General features: G+C 37.2%; 1 protein-coding gene across 7 annotated transcripts; it reads right to left on the reverse strand.

The window, feature by feature from the left end:
* Positions 1-481: 481 nt before the first annotated feature.
* LOC126770135 (inositol hexakisphosphate and diphosphoinositol-pentakisphosphate kinase) lies at positions 482-21,240 on the reverse strand. 7 transcript variants are annotated; one of them, XM_050489318.1, is made up of 28 exons: positions 20,985-21,240; positions 18,797-18,967; positions 18,244-18,384; positions 17,129-17,219; positions 16,879-17,033; positions 16,455-16,542; positions 16,169-16,373; positions 15,798-16,079; positions 14,840-15,028; positions 14,331-14,431; positions 13,632-13,769; positions 13,086-13,317; positions 12,633-12,841; positions 11,901-12,127; positions 10,852-10,988; positions 10,410-10,524; positions 9,529-9,656; positions 9,040-9,166; positions 8,466-8,543; positions 8,118-8,224; positions 6,731-6,812; positions 6,346-6,430; positions 4,366-4,758; positions 3,969-4,130; positions 3,577-3,712; positions 2,868-3,043; positions 1,869-1,972; positions 482-1,414 (listed from the first exon to the last, which is right to left on the reverse strand). In XM_050489318.1, exons 1-28 carry the CDS (start codon positions 21,090-21,092, stop codon positions 806-808), a joined length of 4,776 nt encoding a protein of 1,591 aa, XP_050345275.1. In that variant the 5' UTR covers positions 21,093-21,240; the 3' UTR covers positions 482-805. The 7 variants fall into 7 exon arrangements, with proteins under 7 accessions (XP_050345275.1, XP_050345273.1, XP_050345276.1 ...); XM_050489316.1 differs by having other exon boundaries at positions 18,785-18,967; XM_050489319.1 differs by lacking the exon at positions 20,985-21,240 and adding an exon at positions 20,511-20,537 and having other exon boundaries at positions 18,785-18,967.
* Positions 21,241-21,360: the final 120 nt, after the last annotated feature.

Raw genomic sequence — 21,360 nt, forward strand, 5'->3', positions numbered from 1 at the left:
TGCACCATATTTTATAAGAGGTGCTATCCCTGCAAAAGTTGTCGCATGCTTTGAGAAGTATTGCATATATTTGTACATGTATTCAAGAAACATTAAGCTACACCGTCAATAATATAGCAACATATCGAGAAATAAGATATTACTTCTCCTCGGAATCAGTGATGCTCTGCAGAGATTCGGCTTGGAAAGCCGTAATTTTCTTTAGTGAGAATTATATATACATTTTTACAATTACATATATAATTTATGAATAGGAAAAAGATCAAATTGTCGTTAACCAGAGGGATATTAACATTAAAGTCACAGTCCTGTAGGTATAGGAAAGGACTATGTAGTCTCTGTGTCTTACTAGTTAATTCTTTAAAACCTAACAGTTCATTCTTTAATTTAAAGCGATGCACTGAAATTAAATGAAGAAATAAAATTATTTTTAAATTGGGATAATGCTATGTGATGGGTAATAATAATAATAAAAAATATTTTTGAATATGTCAAATATATTGTTTCAAAATTCTTATCTAGTCTACAGTTTTTCAATAATTAATGGACAAGCGGAAAACTTAATGCACAATATCACACAGTGTCTCTGAAGATGACAGGTTCATGTTCATAATCTGAAAATTGTATATCACATTTAACTATTTACTGTATTATTATTTATATCTTACTCTCATTCATTATATAAAGAAGTGTAATTTTAAGACATCGATAAAAGCTTCATAAAAAGAGACTATAAATAAGTGATACAATAATGTCAAAAACAATAATTAGTTTTCATAAATACATTTCTGAACGATTCTTTAACTTAACTATTCTTTTTTTCATTGATAGTAAACCCGGGCTTAACGTTACTAGTTTTTGCTTTAGTGAGTAGCGGCGCAACTGCTGGGGATCCATCTGGAGCGTCTACCATGTTATTGTTCGACTTACTGTCACTAGACGAAGTCGCCAAAAGCGAATCTTCCGATACTAATGTCGTCGTGAATCTACTCCCCAAGACGGCTGTCTGCACGTTGAGATTACTTTTCTGAGCACAACTATCACTATATCTTCTAATCGCATTGTTAAGTTCATCATCTTGTTTCGATACATTTTTGCTGTCTTTACTTTGTAAATTCAACGAATCTAAATTACTAATGTACTGTAAACGATCTTTTGTACATTTATTTTTAATATCACTCTCTATGTTAAAATTTTTACTACTTGAAGGCATTTCTTTGTAGAATGTCTCCTTCGTCTCTTGGAAGCTGAGGCCGTACAAATCGATGGGTACGGTGCTCGTGGAATCTTCGCTGCTGTCTACTTTCGTCACATTTTCGGAGACTTGAAGGGTGAGGTCATTCTTAATGACTTTCATCGAAGAACAGTAGGCATCCACTGACAACGTCTCTTCGTCGTCTTCACCCTCAGCACTCTGTAACAAGATAATAATTAAAGTTGTCTTTTCACTAAGAAGAGAGACTCTTATTAGGATCCTCATCCTACGATTGGCTTACACACTAAAGAGATATATTTTTGACCATTAAAATGAGTATTTGCCATATATATGTATATCCACGCTCTCATTGACAGATAATAAAGAAACGCAAATCACCCGAAAGTATAGTGGTTTTTATTTTAAAAATAGGTTGACGACAGGCAAATACGCCATCTGGTGGTAAGTGGTCACTTTATACATACATTGACTTACATTTTAAGCCGGAACATAACAATATTAAGTATTTCTTTGACGATACATTATCTAATAAGCGGGTGGTACCTACATACCTTACTACCAAGCAAAACTAAAACCAATTGACTTAAATAATAAATAGAACGGAAGTGGCTAAAGGTTACAATATTGTATATAGTGTACGTATAAGAGTTACCAGCAGGTCGTGATCCGTGATAGAGCCGGTGGTGGCCTCGTTGCTTTTGAACTCAAGCTCCGAGGTGGCCGACACCGGCGTCACGTCGCCGCTAATAGACGAACCTGCGCGACCAGAGACACGTCTGAAGCGTTCTACTATTACATGAGATTATCCTAAATATTGTATCTTTAAGCAACATTTTAAACATGCCATAGAATTACTTATATTCTATACAGATTGAATCAAATAATAAATATAAATCTTGCAACATGCATGAACAGTAAAATTATTATGAACAATGCTGTTCAGCGTGCTATGAATAATGATATGATGCGTATAATAGACAGACAAAAATTTTATAACGAGAAACGTGTTTAATATAATATTACCGTATAGTAAAATACTTCACCTCGATTGACTTTTTTTTTTAGCCGACTAAATCAGCAAGAAAACACCATTTCGATTTACATCGAATTAATCATTAAATCGTTGATATAAAAACTTTACATTTCATATTATATTATTCGTAATACGGAATTATTGTTTCTAGTAAAGTTTATTTGTGAAATAGTAACTACAATTAAACCACAAATCACTTGCAACGACTCTGTCATTTCTTCCTATGATAAGTTACTTTACTATTATGAATTTATATAAGAATTTTTCATTGCAATGAAAACGTCACCATATTTAAAAAAGTCTTGGAGTTTACATATGCAACCATATACATAATGTTCGATACGAAATGGTGTTAAACAAGTACAATGTGAAGCGGGGATAGGTGCGTTATATAACGAGCTGTTACCCGAATCAACTACGGTATTAGATAGTAGGTGTAGAATTGTAGATTATGTAACTACCACAGGTAAAGAGCCCGTGCGTTGAGCGTACAATAACCCCAAAATCTATCGCAGTATACCTCCTACGTATTCGCATAATTTCGTGTTTTATGTGCTTTGTTAATGTCATGTGTGATGCGCACGGGGTGGTGAGTGGTAGGTGGAGTGTCGGCGGTACCTGCGGCGCCCGCGAGCAGGCCAGCGGTGAGCGCGCACAGCGTGGCCGCCTCCCCCTCCCACTCGGGGAGTTTGCTCGCCACATTTCTACTCCAATTGCTACTGGAATCCATAACGTTACATTGCGCGACTCCTCCCGAGGGCTCCGTCGTGTGCTCGTCGTCAGTTATTGAAAAACTTCCATATGATAATGTATTCGATTAATGGATTGGATACGATTCAGATAAAATATTACATTGTATTTGTATATTACGGTCGAGTAAATCTGAGGATGTTACGATCAAGTCGATGCTGTATGTATGTACAAAAAAAAAAACAGTGAGAGAAACAAAATAATTATTTATATGAAAATGATTTTTATGTGAGTTTCTATTTAAAACAAAATCAAAAGCTTTAAATTTGCAATTTCATCGCTGGCAGCAATCAAACAATGAGCATTGTCGGATCTTAAGAAAGTATTCCGAATTAAAGTCAAATTAATGTTTGCCAATTTGTAAATCGAGACCGTATATTTTATTATTAAAGTCTCTCGAAGTTATTCCGATTTGGGAGCGGTCGCCTTGCTTTGTGCAACGACATTCGGAAGACATAATTAAGTTTTGCAAGTGAAAGTCAAACACTAATAATTTGAGCCGCTAAGTGTGTGTCCTCCGTTTACACATCTGTTCACACATGCACTTCGGGTGTTTCGATCGAGTCAGTCGTTTTACCTCTCCGAAGAGTTGTTCTTAGTGTCTGAATTGGACGCGTAATTCGAGTTGGGCGACGACGGGCCGGCCGACGACAGGCCGCTCGGCAGCTCGCACGACGACGACATCAGCGACGACGGGCCGCTCCAGCCCACGCCTGGGACGAGTTAAACGTGACCATCGACTTCTCGGGAACGATTCGAATTCGTTTAATGATGTTAGTGAAAATAAACATAGGGATTTTATCAGTTCAGGAGCTATACTCAGTTTGAAGTGTGATTTTGAAATTAATTTGCGATAAGACAATTTGCCCTCGAAGAGTGAAAATAATGTACCGGGTAGAACGGAAAGAAAATATATAACTCTTCGATACAAGGGCGAAGTTAGTCACAAAGAGGTGTGCGGGCGGTTACTGTTGGTGGGCGACGGCTGCTTGGGCGCGCACGGCGTGCCCCGCAGCACGGGCGCGGCCGTGACGCGCTCCAGGAAGGCGTCCAGCTGGCGCAGCGACAGCGCGTTGTGCAGCGTCTCCAGCGGACGGATGCTCGGCACGCCGCCGAAGCCCTCCAGGGCCGCTGGGAGGTTACATTCGGACACTCGATTACTCACACTCTATTTTCGTTGTATAAATATTTCATTTGTAATTATTATCAAATTTTATCTATTTGCCGGGGCATAAGAGTAATATAAAGTACAAATTATTTTGATAAGCTTCAAATAATGTCATATTTAAAGAATCTTAAATATGACGGCGTTGCATTTATGTTCACACACTGAAATGTGTATGGGCAATGATTGATGCAAACGTACTGTTGCTCGAGGTGGCGGTGGGTATCATGACGCGCAGGTTGGGTGCCGAGCTGGAGCCGGAGATGACGGCGGTGCTGAAGAGGCCGGCGGCGCCGGACAGCTTCCCGCGCGCGCCCAGCCCCAACATCTTGAGGTAGCTCATCTGGCCGGCGATGCTGTGCCGCTGGCGCCGCCCTGCGCCCCACACGCTACAGGCCGGGCCCCCGTCCGGGCCCCCACCCGGGCCCCCGCCCGGGCCCTCGGGCGCGGCCAGCTGCGGCCACGAGCGGCCCCCGAACGTTATCGCGGACAGCGGCAGCTCGTTAGTGGATGACTCGACGCCCTCGACGTTCACGAGCGGCGTCGGAGGGGTCGGGGTCGGCGGGGGTGGGGAGAACGTTAGTGCGGGTGGATCTGATCGTGAGGGTTACGCGAGCGATACGATACGATGCGATGCGACAGACGGTTACATGGCGGTTGCGAGAGGGGTATCGTTAGAGACGGGGTAGTGATAAAAAGAAAATATATTAGTGTCTCGTTGTAGAAGAAGAAAGGATAGAATACATAAAACATATTCTTAATAAGTATATTATATATACATATATAATTATATATAGATAGACAATAGACGTGTGCCTCGAAGCGTGTCGATGGTGAGACTGCGACAGACCGCGATCGAAATGAGATCCAAAACCCACTGTGTGCGGCGGTTGACGACTGTTCGGCCAAACGTCAGTCTCTAGTCACTATACTCCTCTCCCTTTCACACGCATGTGACCGAGGGAGGAGAATAGCGACGGAAACTTACGTTTAATGCTCGTTTAACTCGTATTATTGGTTATTGGTTAAACAGATCATGCAAAACTCAAACAATAGTCAAACGGACACACACATTCGCGAGGAGCAAGAATGCAACGCAAACACACACAAAATCACCGGCCAGAATGAGCTCAACTCGGCAGCGGTGCGCTGCCGGGGCGATGTTTCTACACACTCCAAAATACACAAGTAAAAGAATACACAACATTATAAAAATAAACGTATTACATTCAGGTAATTAACTGAAACTGCATTCGAAATAGATAAATCCATTTGATGTAAGAAATAAGATTGACAAAGAATTTCATGCAAATTTTCCTTCACCAAAAAGAAATATGAAACTTAAGTATATAAACTGTTAAATATATCTCTGAACTTTGATACGGGGCGCTACATTCGTAAAATACTATAAATATAGAGCCGCAAATAACAAACCGCATATTTAAATAAATTAATTATGAAAAAAGAAACGCTTAGAATTTCGTTTTAATAATAATATAAGGTACGATTATTACTGCTTGTCTTTTAGTACTTTCTGCAATTTATCACTATTTAAAACTTTGACTTATTATGCAACAGTGATATTATTCCGAAGCCTTTGATTATTTAATAAATAAAACACCACCCTAACTATATATGGCAATATTGACATAATTCTATTTACCCACACAATATGAGGTTGTCCATCCATTTGAAAACAACAAATTGTTTTCGCACAAGTTTTGACAACTAACACGAAGGTGAAGACGCAGCTTAACTATAGCGTTATAGTCCTAGCTGTACTGCACACGTTACACAATCAAATATTAATTTGTTTTAGTATTGTAATTAAAGTGTTAGTGTTGCCAGTTCAAATAATTGATGCGTCAATTTCATTAAAATTCAATATATAGAACTTTAGAGAATATCGTCTAAAGTACCTTCAATTTAAAATCTTAAAAAAAATCAATAATTTTTTTCACAATTTTCGTTACCTTTTTTTATCGTTTACAAGACTTTTAAATTGAACTATATTTTTTAAATATTAACTGACAATGAGATTAATTATCTAAACTGAAACACTTCTAAAGTACGAGTATTTTGTTGGACATTTTCATCATACCGTATTGTTAGTCGGCAAAACTCACACGCGAACAATCCGAGCGGGGCAATGCAATGTGTGTGTGTGTGTTTCTCTCTTACCATTGTCGTGCGTCTGTTTGTGTTGGTCGTAGCTGCGCGCACGCGGCTGCGGCTCTTCGACATCTTTTGTTTCTTTTTCCTCCCTCTAATAAACGAATGTTTTAAAAAAAATTAGAAATAACTTTGTATTTACTAGTGGAAAAAATAGTAATATTAATAATATAAAACCTATATATTTTTTTTACACAAACCAGTTTTACTTACGTCATTATCTATAATATAGTAACTATCCTTCATCTGATCTGATTCATTGAGCAGATTCCGAGTTGAGTTACAGACCTCCAGACTATAATTAGGTGGTCGACAGCGCAAGGAGGGTTTACGTTTGCTACTACGCTTCAATTAATATCGAACCAACACCAAGACCAAGGGTCAGGTAACTCACGGGTGGGTCGGCGCGCAGCTCCTCGCTGAGCCGCGCCGCCAGCGCCGACGCCTCGTGCCCGCTCACCGTGTAGTGCAGGTTGCTGGAGAGTTACAATTAAAGCCTGTCTGAAGCGAACTATTACCAATTTATCCAATTACTTTTAAAGGTATATGTATAGAAAAGTATGACAAAAACCGTAATGGATTTGGTCAGCTTGGCGTCATATCTCCGAAAGTGCAGGTCGGTCTCTCCATAGAAAGTGAAATAGACTCCATTAAAAATTTATACATCAATTATTATTTATCATTACGACTGCACAATTGTTACTTCGTCTTTTTTTATGTTATAAGTAGGCGGACGAGCAATGAGCCACCCGATGGTAAGTGGTCTCCACTACCCATAAACATTGGCGAGGTAAAAAATAATGACCAATCCTTACATCGCCAATGCACCACTGACCAACCTTGGGAACTGAGATGTTATGTCCCTTGTGCCTGTAGTTACCCTGGCTCACTCACCCTTCAAACCGGAACGCAACAATACTAAGTATTGCTGCTTCGCGGCAGAATATCTGATGAGTGGGTGGTACCCACCCAGACGGTACGGACAAAGCCACCAGGTAAAATTCTCTACTTCCATCAGTAATCTTAATCTAAACCAAAAGTCTATGATTAGTCACATCTCAATGAAATATATATGTTTAGAATAGGATTGGTGAAATGCATTCGGGCTGGAGATTAAATAATAATATTTGTTTATACACATGAAAAGTCGGGGATATAATGAGTTAATATACAATATTGCCTGACAAATAAAATATTTGCTTTGTTTAAACTCAAGGATAAAATCATAGACAATATTTGTTAATATACCATCTTGCTTACAAATTAAATAATGTACTATTGTCAATGTAAACATATGACGTCGTTAACTGCATTAGTTGAGATGTAGAATTACGCAAGTATTGTAAATATTTGTTGACTAAGGCAAATGGAGATTATAAGATTTGCAATAAATTAATTTTAAAACAGATGTACGTAATTTATATTGCAATCAGTGTAAAAATATCTGGATTTATTTGCTGAATAAGTTTTCTATTGGGAACTTATTATGAAGCACAATGGCTAACGGGCCTAGCGATGAAAAAGTCGCTGGTTCGGTCTTACCTCTTTGTACTATTGTCATCCCCACTACTAACACAATCTTTAAGCTTAATTGGAGGGTAAAATAGGAATGTTAGTTATTTCCTTAAAACGGGAATTGCTAATCGTTAAAACTGTCTAATTGTTGGAAATTAAATTTTGATATTTTTGTAAAAAAAAGCCCTGGTCTCAGTACAGCAGAAGGTTGGTGGATCTGGCATAATATCACCACGGCAAATATAAATTAAAAACAAAAAATGTACCTGTAACAAAGGGTTACATACCAAATAGGTATGGGATCAGACGGTCTCAGCTTTGACTTCGACGATTTATTGGGTGAGAATGTATTGTCCAGTTCGTCCAAATTGTCCTGGAAACATTTGTCGATAAATAACTTCTATTTTAAAAAGTTTAAGTGTTAAAAAATGTAAAATAAATTTTCCGTAAAGTTGTTTACAATTGCTACTTATTAATAATTTCTAATTTCCCAAAATTTAAACAAACAATATTACGGTTGATATATATAGTCTTGTATAGAAACGATTTTAGCATCTGTTTCAAAATATATAACAATATAACAATGAGGAGGTATTTTAAATATTTCAACTCACGGGTTGTAAGGTTTCTTGGCTGGCCATCTGATCATCTTCACCCTCTTCTTCTATACACTTCACCTCGTCTGACGGACTCTGATATTGAACAAACGATATAATATTACAATTAATACGTTAATTCTAAGATTATAATAAAAATAATATCTATAACTATTATTAGCAATTTAAATACATTTAGTAATAAGTAACTTAACAGCCTGTGAATGTCCCACTGCTGGGCAAAGGTCCGCTTTCCCTTTAAAAGGAAGGTTTGGAGCTTTCATCACACTGCTCACATTTACATGTCCGATGAAACTTTTTCATTATATATTTTTTTACCTTGTGTTTATATATTGATTGCTAAGTACACAGTTATATTTATTACTTTAGAACTAAAATTTATTGTTATAAAAAATATACAAAGAAATAATTTACATATATTTTTTAAATACATATAAAGTAACTAAAAGAAGCAACGCAATGAGGGGTGTGAGAAAGGTGAGCGAAAAATTCGCTGAGCTGACGGCCAACTTCCAGTAGTGAAGAGGCACAAGAAGAAGAAGAAGAAGAAGAAGAGAACGGTGAGTTGTACCGAGTTGTTGGTGGTGGAGTGGTTCCGGCTGTGCGGCCGGAAGCCGGGCCCGGGCGGCAAGTTCTTCTGCACGCAGCAGTTCACGCCCGGACTGAAGTGCAGCTCCACGTGGAACCTGGCGGTAGATCTTCGAGGGTAAATACATACTTTAAAAATGTACTCGAGTAACGATTAAAAACTCACTTAGAAATTTTAGAAACCTTACTTACTTATTTATATACCTTTTAATACAATTAAATGATTAGCCATACATTCCGGCTGATCAATCTATTATTATTACGTATCGCATGACATTGAAGAATTGGTTTGGAGGCGATAGCAAAATTTATTACATACATGCACATGCTCATAAAAACACACACACACGAACATTCCTCACAAACTGACTGTCAAAAATCGAACCTAATTATAATAATTTCCAAATGGAAAATCAATTATAATGGAAGGAAATGAATGGTAAATTTACTTGGATATAAATCGATCATGTACCTCTCCTCCGAGTAGGGGTCCTTGGTGGGGTCCTCGTACAGCATGACCACTATCTGCGACATGTAGTTGAGCTCCGACACCATCGACACGTACTCCATGGCGCGTCTCCACTGCTCGTCCTTCACCACCTACTCACAGTACATTTACATTAACAAGATCTTCTCAAAGTGCGTCTTTGTTCAAAGACGTTGTATATTATTTTACATATGAGATATATTTAAAATGATTTGAGATGAAAAATCTTATATAATTCAGGGCGAAGTCTATATTGGTATAGTGAAACCCTGTTATAATTTTAAAATTGTTTTTTTTATTTGAGAAATGTTTACCAATATAAAATGTATACGAACATAAGATAGGCTATAACTTACTACCTACCTTAATCTATTCAATGTAAAAGTAAATCGCTTTTATTATTATAACAGCAAGTTAGTTAAGATACCAAAGCACGTCACGTCTGTGCAAACAACAAATAAAAAAAGTTATAAAGATGAGAAATAACTAAACAATCAAAATTATGAATATTTTGAATATAAGATATGCGAAATAAATATACATTTTTTTGTATTTTTTACTCAATAACTCTCGTTAAAGGAGTGGTTAGGTTCTAAAGCTGCAAATCATCAGAGATCAAAGAAAGTATTTTCGTTTTTATCAAGAAATTACTCAGAAGCCGCTCGAAATTATTTCGTCCTCATTTCTACACTACCGTGTTTCAAACAGACCACAAAACCATCGACCTTTGTTTATGTGTTCCATCTCTGTTTTGATTTTTTAATCACACTATATATTTCAATAAAATTTTATACATGCGAAACAGAATATATGGCACGGCGTGTGCAATAGAAGAGCGCCACCCCATCTGTAGCGTGCGGACTCACGTCGAGCAGGCCGCCGTAGCGCAGCACGGTGAGCAGCGAGTGCACGTGGCTCTCGCTCGTGAAGTACAGGCGCGTGCGCACGTGGCGGCCCGGGCTCGACACGCCGTGGCTGTACCTGCCCGGGGGGCGCGCCTTACACTTACACCGTCTACTGGAGGTGACCACTCGCCGACTGGGGGCCATTTGGCTGTCTATCTTTTTAATATAAAACGGCTAGCCGATGTGACTTTATATTTAATATTTTTTGATCGAACTCATTGCGTTACATTTTTCTAATATGTATTGAGGTTTTAATTTATTTCATTATAGTTTTTTTTCTAAAATTTTGAGATTTTTTGTTGCATGGATTACAGAAAAGTTTGTTAAGAATTAAATGAATCGTACTCGACACTAATATATCGATACTGGAGAATATACGTCCAGATTCACAAAACACTCTTACCTCGGATTGAGTCTATTGACATTTTCTTCTCCCGACTCCTCGATATTCCTCTGTAAGTCAGCTCGTATCTTTTTGAGCAAGGGTGTGCAGATACCTTGTCCGATTGTGAGCTTCTCTTGCATCGTTAATCCATATTCCTTAAAAATAATTATTAATCATTTTAAATCTGACTACAAAATTGTAATTATAAAATTAAAAAAAAAAACTTTTGTTAATTTCACCATGACTACCGCACTGACTGATTGAACATAACTATTTGGAAGAAAACTTGTATGGGAAGGCGAATCTTGTTTAACATATGGTTTAAGATGTCTCCTTACATTAATACAATTTTATTGTTATTTCTGCATAAATATACCTCACGCCTTCGAACAAGTGTTCGTTATACGATAAAACAAAATCCATGAACTTACGATTAATGCCCTATCGTATCTCAAACACCGATCAAGTGCTATAGGCCATTCATAGGTTATATTACAGGCGTGCGTGAGTAGTGTACGTGTAGTTTTCTATCTCACTCTCATTATCCTGAGTATTACTTAATAAAAAGACTCAATCGATTTATACAACAGACCGATATTCATAATTCGAAATTCGAAAAAAGAATGTTCGGAATCTGCAACCGTATAAGCTATTGCTATTGGACAAAGAAGCAGTTAATGCTGATTTATTAAGAACATTATGTTTTAATGCTGTAAACGTGATTTAAGAACAATTATTATTGAAATAATGTGATGTTAAACATTTTTTTTTGTATCGTATAGGACGGCAGACGAGCATATGGGCCACCTTGATGGTGGTCACGAACGCCCAAAGACATTGGCATTGTAAGAAATGTTAACCATCGCTTAAATAGCCAATGCGCCACCAACCTTTAGAATTAAGATGTTATGTCCCTTGTTCCTGTAATTACACTGACTCACTCACTCTTAAAAGTGGAATACAACAATACTGAGTACTGCCGTTTTGCGGTAGAATATCTGATGAGTGGGTGGTACCTACCAAGACGAGCTTGCACAAAACTCTACCACCAGTATGTTTTAACTAACCTGAGGTATAACAATATCCGCCAAGTACTTCGCGTATATGTACAGCTCCTCGGCCTGGTCGAACTGAAGCGTGTGCTGGTTGTGTTGCAAGTCGTACTTGATGCAATCGTATATATCCGGGATTTTAGATATATCGTACGTCTTATTTTTCGTACAGAAGTCCTTTTCGATCTTGCCCCATCTTCGACCCATTAGCTCCCAAGTTTCGCCGTGGTATAATATTGTATCTAGGAACGGCCAATTCAGTCAAACGATTAAAATGTGTAGTTTTCAACTCAAAGCACACGTAACCATGATTACCCTTTCTCCAATGTAAAAGTTGCTTTTAATAAGGCCGCTACAAGTTCTACCCTTTCTAGTCAATCTTGTTTATTTTATATCAAATTATATTCAATTCGAACTCAACATAATTTCAGAAATCAATAAAATTGTCGCGCGGAGTTTAGATACCAGTATATGTCTTTTTTCCTACCCACGATGACGTCATACGAATCAATCAAAAGAATTCCATATATTTTTTTTAATGCTCGTCCCACATCGAAGTAGTTTTCACAAATATAACTGACACGAATGATTAATGGATCTCTTTTAAATTATAAAAATATATTATTTTTTATTTCGGAAAAAAAAGAATTAAAGAAGGTCCTTACTCAATTTTATCAGTGAAATAGGATCATCATTGCAAAGTATTCAGAATGAATGATGGCGCCAATCGGCATCGGAGCACCTCACCTTTGGTCTTGGGGTCGTCCCTCTTGGCGAGCACGATGCGCACGAGGTGCCGGATGAGCGCGTGCACGTGCGCGCAGGTCCGCGCGGGGTGCTTCACGAAGTCCATGGCGGCCGCGATGCTGAGCGACGCGCACGGGTTGACGCGCGCGCGCTCCTCCGCGCTGAACTCGCGCTCCACCTGCATGGCCTCGTGCAGCCGCGCCTTCGCCCTGCAACCCGCGCCCGTTACACCGCCCGCGCCTCGCGCGCCGGCCGGGGAAACGGAGACGTAACGACCTCGTTCCCGAGCTGGCATATTGGCGATGCGAGGAATGGGGAATATTTCTTACGTCGCCGATCATAAACGTCGGCAAGCAACGGTGACCACTTAACGTCGGGTGGGATTTGCCTCCCAGTACCATAAAAAAAACTCGCAACTCGAACTTTCGACTGTGGACCGCTCGGGGGACTTACATATTCTGTACTTTCGACGAGTCGCAGTCGTTATCCAGCAGGCCGTTTGTGTTGGCAGACTTGACCATCTGCACGAGGATGGGCGTCAGCTCGCCCTCGAGCGCCAGCAGCCCCTTGGCGAAGGCGGCGGCCGTCATCTGCACGCGACCCTCGTCCGACGCGTAGATCTTTAGATCGTGACGGAAAGTGGAGTGCAGGCGCAGCAGTCCGAGCCCTTGGGTACTGCCTTCGCCTGTTACCACAGAGAGAACACATCACATGACACTTTTGACATGAGATTCATTCTCAGATATAAATTTATATGTACATCAAGTATTAAGGCCAAGTGTCCTCGATCATGTGTTTGTTAACAGCCTAGAATTCGTTTATTTTCTAATGAAACTCTATGAGACTTACTCTACATTATTCCTAATTTTCCAAATTATAATATAAAACTATTGTGAGCTAGCTAACTTTTTTTTTTCTTTTTTAGTAAAATTGGAAGACTCTCTAGATGGAGGAGAGTCTAACTCTTCTGCTATGTTCACTGCTTAGAGGTTCCCGTACCCGGAATGTGTCGGCCCTGCCCGCCGGGGTACATGCAGCGGAACATGCGGCCCAGCTCCTCGGCCTGGATGCGGCCGGCCGGCGTCAGCTCCCCGCCCCACTTCAGGATCAGCACCAGGGACGGCTCTCCGTCGCATCCTACTGCGACAAGGCTCGTTGTTCAGTATATAAAAGATTTTTTTTATCAAAATATAATATATAAAGCTGTTAGTGGTTTGCTTTTCAAAATAAGCAAAAATAAATTACTACAAAAATTACACTTGCTATGCAATATGACTTTAATTGCGTTTTACAAGACTGCTTCAGTCTTTAATAATAGTTATGGTATATATTTTTTTTTTATATGTGTTCAGGTTTAATGTATGAAAACCAACTATTTATACCTATACTGATGTTAATCTAGGCTATGTTGCACTACAAAAAATTGCAAATCAACAATCTGAGCAAATTCTGTGTGTAATGTTGTATTGTTGTAGAGTAATTCATGTCTACAATGAATTAATAATTACTCTACAACAATACAAAAACAAAGGCATAGTGAAATAGTTGAAATTTGTATTCTATAAACACTAGTTTTCTGTAAAGCGAGCATATTTTTACTAATTATGATAAAAAAAATCACACAGTCACAGTGCATAGCGAGCGCGTCGGGAGGGTCGGTGGTAAGCGGTAGGCGGAAGGCGGTAGGTGGTGTCGGACCGTGCGTGGCGTTACCGTCGTCGGAGCTGGAGCCGCGCGGGCGGCCCCGCGGCTGGTACTTCATCTGCACCTTGCGGTTGATTCCCGAGAAATGGCCGTACCTGCGACATCGGGAAAATTCATTCTTAGAGCATAGACTGCGAAATTAATTTAGCTAACGTACGTAAGATTATAATAATAATTTACATAAATACAGTCAATTAAAAAAAAATTAAAACACAATCTATATCTAAAATAACAGCGATGATCAGACAAGAACTTTTTTGAGCTAGTATTTCGAAAAACTAACTAAGCGACATCTTATTTATTTATAAAAAGCACACTATATACAAATGTCTTAAAGATTCTAGACATTAACATAACAATAAAAAATCCTTAAACCGAGCAAATATTTATTTACGGTGCTTAATCCATAGCATTCATGGAAAGTTATATATTAACATTAAACTTCTTATGCTCGTATCTAAACTTAAGACTTAAATTGAACACTTCCACAAGGGCGCACTAACATTTCCAGTACACTCTTGAGCTGTTCCAGCTTGCCCTGCTTCTCCTCGATCTCGGGGTCGGCGTGGCGCGTGTGTATGTCGGCCAGCAGCGCGCGCGCTATGTCGAGGATCTCCTGGAGCTGCTTCGGTTTCTTTAGTTTCACGTGCCCGCGCTTAAACCCTTCGTACTTCTCGAATATTTCGAAAAATCTAAATTTAAATCATCGAGTATTAAGATCAACAACGTCAATACAAGTAGAAACCAATTTTATATTTATAAATATATAATAACAGACTGAATCTCATTGAAAGCTATTCCAAAAAAAGCTTTAAAGTAGTCTCAATAATTAAGTGTATGAAAATGATTAACGAGTCTAATGTGTATGAGATACGAGACAACAGTATTGTTGTCTATGTATGTATGATATTTCACGTATGTGCTCTCCGAGGCAGAGTGGTGTAAACAAATCAAACTTCAAAGCCTGGGCTGTTACTGAGAAAACCCAGCACCACGGGATCTCTAGCACTGCAAAATTACAACTAGAGCAGTTACCAGTTAGACACGGTCAATTATGTAAAATATTTTTCACCCGCGACCTCGTCCGCGTGGTTTGGTCACTTGTTAGATATAAAAAAATAGGTTTAACTTCCTTGGTGTTCATTTTATCAAAGTCGGTTCAGTGAGTTAGTTCGGTTTAACCGTGAAAGTATAATAGACAAACAGACTGACAGAATAACTTTCGCATTTATAATGTTAGTAGTATCAATTTTAATATATATATATATATATATATATATATATATATATATATATATATATATATATAATATACTAGCAAAATTATTACAGCATACAATACATTGTAACCTAAAGGTGTAACCACATCTTTGTCAAAACGGTTCACCAATAATCTCAATTGAACATTTCCACATTACATACATACAATAATTAAACGGTTACACTTCTTAACATGATTACCTCGGATGCCGTACTTCGACTTTCATCTTCTGCTTGGGAGTCCTGTCCCCGTGCCTGATGACAGCCACCACGCACCTCAACTCCATCATTTTACCAAAAGTGGTGGGCACGATGGGGGGGTCGTCCAGTTGAAAGGGCACTGACCATGGGATATGCAACGTGGGTGCCAGCTCCCGCAATATCATGTTACCGAGAATTTTGGCGCAATCGTCGTAATATTTATTTGAATTTTTAACAAATGAAAAACCATTTACGTCACATACGAATGATTTGCCATTCGCTCTGAAAAAAAGTTAACATTCATATATTCAACCTTCACGTTTGTTTTTTATAGAGTACATAGAACATTCTAGAAAATTAATGAAACTTACCTCAACAAATCAAAACCGCACACCGTCTGTTTAAATGCCAAGCAAACTTTCCTGGATATAAGTTTCTCTTGATTCGATAATATAACCGGATACCGAATCTCTTTGCCTTCCGAGTCACGTTCCACTTTGCCGTCCAGCGCTGGGCTCTTCCTTGCTTCCGCGTGGGCATAATCTGGACCCACTGTGTATACTTTTACATCTGTCCCTATAAATACGAAATATATACAATTTGTCCATTCAAGTAAGTTGTATATTATTTTACTTAATCCCAAATGCACTAACTCACCATCAGTCGGCATAAAGTCTTCGTAAATAAATGATCCCGTCTTTCTTACTCTTGATTCTGGAGAATAAATACTGCTTCTACTGCCGATCTATAAAAACATTATATTTTAGCTACAGTATGTGGACTATAGCCGCTACTCCGTCTGCGATAAGGATAAAATTTATGCTCAAATGTGTAATAAGGTAGCGGTTATATCAAAGTACTCTGACAATGACGAGTGATTGAGAAGCGACGAGACTATACATTATGTAAATATTATTATATACATTTATGTAATTGGATAAAATAATCTAAGCTAGAAATTACAATAACTTGATAATAATAAAGACAAGTAATAAAGTCATTTAACGAGCTTAGATCTTTTGATGATGATGACGATGATGGTAAGCCGATCGCGTATGTTGAGATCAAAACGAACACTTACTTTTCTGAATAGCCTCTGACTCCCACCTCCAGCGGATGTCGGGTAATATATGTAAATGTTATGATCCTCCGCCGATACCGGTTTTTCTACAAATGGCTTATTAAATACTACCCCGTTTACTTCTACGTGATCTTCTGATTCAACTAGCTCATGATCTGTAAGCATGTGACACATACATACATTTTATTATCTATGTGTGAATAATTGAATACGTTTACATTTTTGACCATAGACCATAGAGTGAACATACGTTTCGGGTCCGGCGAGTCTCTGTCCAAAACGGCATAACGTGGTATTTCTATGCCCTCGTTTTCTAAAATAGCGTACACTCTTCTACGATCCTGTAATAATTGTGACACAAAACGTTCAATAATGAACTATATAACTATATCAAATAAGCTGTTCCTATTTTAAACGGCAAAAATGTAAAAAATATTTCATAAGTAAAAATATATATCTGGTGGCGTTTCTGCAAGCCTGTCTGGCCTAGTACCACTCGTCCGCTGCAAAACGTTATGACTTAGTGTTGCTATGTTCGGGTTTAAACACATCCATGTTATCCTCCTGACCGATTTCACACCCAATGGAATATATATTAAACATCAAGTGTGCGCGAAAACACAAGTATACTTTCTATTCCCAGACCCTTATAATCCGTTGGGACGGGAAATCTGACACTTCCACGGCGTCTAAAGCATTACATACTTTCAGATACCCCGGCTGCTACTGAGAATTTGTTTGATTGAAAAAACCCAATTACTAAATTGACCGGACCCAGGGTTTGAACCCAGGACCCAGAGATATTTTGCCTTATATGTTTGCTACGCGTGAATCTTAACCGATGATCGTGGGTTCAAATTCTGGCAAACACTACTGAATTTTCATGTAGTTAATTTGTGTTTATAATTCATCACGTGCTTGACGGTAAAGGAAAACATCGTGAGGTGCATGTGTCTAATTTCATTGAAATTCTGCCACATGTGTATTCTACAAACCCGCATTGGAGCAGCGTGGTGGAATAAGCTCCAAATCTTCTCCTCAAACGGGAGAGAAGGCCTTTCCTCAGCAATGGGATATTAACTGCTTGCTACTAGACCAACGAAGCCTCTTATCTATCATCTTATATATGATTATAATAATAATTTATTCTTTTTTACTTTCGAGTAGAAGACGTGAATCTATCAATTGTACCATTAGCTCGTCAATCTCCCATAAAAATTATAAACATTTCTTTATTCTAAACATAACTAAATTATGTATATTTATACATAAATGTCTAACATACGCGTCTGTAAAATTAAAAGATTGCGAAAAGTAGAGTAATTGCTAGCAGTACTTTAACTAATTAACTGAAGTGTTAATTACCTGAATATCATATTGCATGTGAAGGTTATTTATCACATACGGCTTCCTCAATTTTTCGTATTGAATTGCTTTATCGAGAGGGAAGCCTTTGGAATGAAACGATATAAGACAATCGCATATCGGCCACTCCTCCACCGGCTTCTATAATTTTAAAAACTTACGTCATTCAAAACTTTCCAATACGTTAAAACTCCAGCAAAAGAAGCAAACACGATATAATATTCAATAGTTTCATGTTATACGATCAAGGAAAAATAAAGCGTATAGCGCTGTAAAATGAAAACAGTTTCATACGAGCGCAATTATTGAACGCTTTAAATAAATTCATGCATCACGCGCTAGAGTGCTTTACTATACATAATATAAGAAGATTTATAAGAAGATAGTTTTTCATTGTCAATATGTTAATAAGGAAAATCTCTTAAATCGCAATGTATAGTAGTGAAACAAAATAACACTCTTGACGAGGTGATGTCAACATACTTGATGCGAAGCTTGTAAAGCTATTTTGTTCCACTAGAGGTTAGATATTGAGCAGAACCTTTAGGATAACCTCCTCTGGGAAGACGAGCATCTTAATGAACTCGAATTCGTCCAGTCGGGTGAGGATCTCCTTCATTGGTTTCGACTGCGACTTCTTGGCCATGGCGCATACGCCGACCACCACTTTCTTGCCCCCGCCATCACTATGCGGATCTATAGACTCGCACAGATCCAACTCGCCCTGTGAAAACATAATTTGTGGATAATATATTTAAAAAAAAAAGTAATGCATCACATTTGACAATCATTCATCAATATGACCAGTACTCAGTTACTCAATTATGACGAAATCAACATATATAACAGTCATTAACAAAACAATGGAATCATTGTAATTTGGCGTTTATTTATTCTTTTAAATTGTTTGTGATAAATCACACCATTGTTAATAAAGTAACAATACAAAAAAGTATACATTTTTGTGCGAGAGACTTGTGCATAGCCAGTAGATTTTCATCAATTTCTCAAAAATTTATTATATTATGTAGATGTTCAATGATCAACATAAAAAATAATAAATAACTTTAAGTTAGAAACTAATACACAAAAATAAGCTCAAATAAAAATGTAAGCATAGTTAGATGTCTACTTTTGTGTTAATTGAAAAACCAAATAGATATTATGCTCCTTTCAGAGACTAAAAATAGTTGTATTTTCATAGCCTCCCGGGACTGCATATGTCAATGTTAATATTTTTTATTATTATTATGTGAATTTATTTAAATGTTTTAATAATATTGCCTCCATAATCAATATTTGAGTTGAAGTTAAATAGAAGCTCATAAAAAAGTAAACATTGTTTGGCATTGGGGTTTTTGTATATAAAGCTATATAATACATACACATATTAATTTTTCCTAAAAAAATTATTTTCTTAAGATTTTCAAAACGACTAGTAATGTTTGTGATACTTAGAATATCTTAAAAACACTATTACTTGTTGAAGTGTATGGTTTAATCTTCAATTTTTATCTCCATAAATATACTGCATAAGATAAAGATGTAATATTCGGAAGTTTATCAAAACTGCCTCTTGAAACATACTATGATAATTTAAAATCCATGAATTTTTATTTTAAATTGCCTAAATTAATTAACAAGAATTGTCTAAGGTTGGTTTGAGTTGCTCAAATTTACTTAAAATCAGAACAATTTCCACAAGGCCACTAAAACTTGTACAAGGAAAATGAACAATGACATATGTAAATAAACATTTATTTTGTTATGTAATCAAAAAATATATTAATACCAAAATTCTAGTATGTTTATCTACATAATTTATGTTAATTTACATATTTTATGAAAAAAAAATATATATATATGGACCAAAATATTGAGTTATATATATTATTATATTTGTATGCAAAGTTTTTAATAATCTAATTATAACATTACTGGCAAGGTCACCAAAATTTGATGAAAACATTAGAAGCAAGTTAAGTAATTTTGTTTGTCAATGATAAATTCAACCAAAGCTCACATCAGGTAAACATTCATCACAGTAACAGAACTCATCATCACTTTCTTCCTTCTTTTTTTTATTTCTCCATCTTTTTAAACGCCACCAGTCTTTAAGCCACTGCCACTCCATCACTTACAATCATAGCACTATCATAATTACACACAATTTCATGATAAGTATCATGAGTGAGCTCACAAATGATTGGTTACAAATATACATGATAACTAACACATTCTTGACACAAATTAACATGTTGTGTTACCTCACTTGTCATTGTCATTACAACTTTTATAGTCATAAATATAGAAAATATTCAGTTGCTATTAATATCCTCTGTGTTACTGATAGTAAATCAATGACCAGTGGTCTTTATAATGAGGCTATTGTTTGTTGAACTGTGGCCAATTTGTGCGTAATCAATTATTTGCTTTGAAAATCTAGCTCAGTTGATTTATCTATTCATATTGACATAGAAATATTGATTTTGCGAAAATATGTGTATTTAGTTATTATTCTGTAGGAAATAGTATATGTTTTCCTAATATGCGCAATGCACTACGTTGTAATGGATGCTACGTGTCCAATTTAGTGGTTTTCGGTCAATACAGCTTTTTTATATGGAAAAATATATTTTGATCGCGCAGAATTTATAGCTCGACGTAAAGAATTGAACAAAAACTCGTAATACAAAAATCTAGGAATGGATATAAAAGCGTCAAGCCTACTTTTTACTTACAGGAGGTCTTATTGGGACGAGATTACCGTCATCGCCGACATAAAATTGTGGCTGATGAGCAGCTTGACGCAACCCTTGATATCCATGTTCAAGCTCAGTATATGACATTACCTACATAGATGCATAAAAAATATTTATTTAAGGTGGACATAAATAGTATGTGTCTCTGTAACAAAATTTAAATACAAAGAGTTTTCAAAAATCATGCAAATAACAATAAGGTACACTTTGACAAGGTGATTGTGTCACAGATTAAAGCTTTTTATGAGACTTTTTTGTGTCACAGTGGTAATTTTTTTTTAATTTCATTATTGACATTGATTGTGGTTAAAGTTTTTTAAATACCCACCTACTTTACATATTATATAGAAAAAGA

Source organism: Nymphalis io, chromosome 8 (assembly GCF_905147045.1).
Source record: "Nymphalis io chromosome 8, ilAglIoxx1.1, whole genome shotgun sequence".
Classification (NCBI taxonomy): domain Eukaryota; kingdom Metazoa; phylum Arthropoda; class Insecta; order Lepidoptera; family Nymphalidae; genus Nymphalis; species Nymphalis io.

What these genes read in the sequence shown, in the direction of transcription:
- LOC126770135 (XM_050489315.1), bottom strand. Translation starts at nt 20,377, where the DNA reads ATGGAGTGGCAGTGGCTTAAAGACTGGTGGCGTTTAAAAAGATGGAGA. An exon ending in CAAACAGACGCACGACAATG is followed by an intron (nt 4,759 to 6,345) that starts GTAAGAGAGAAA and finishes CCTCACGATCAG; the next exon opens with ATCCACCCGCACTAACGTTC. An exon ending in CCTGCTCGCGGGCGCCGCAG is followed by an intron (nt 1,973 to 2,867) that starts GTACCGCCGACA and finishes CTGGTCGCGCAG; the next exon opens with GTTCGTCTATTAGCGGCGAC.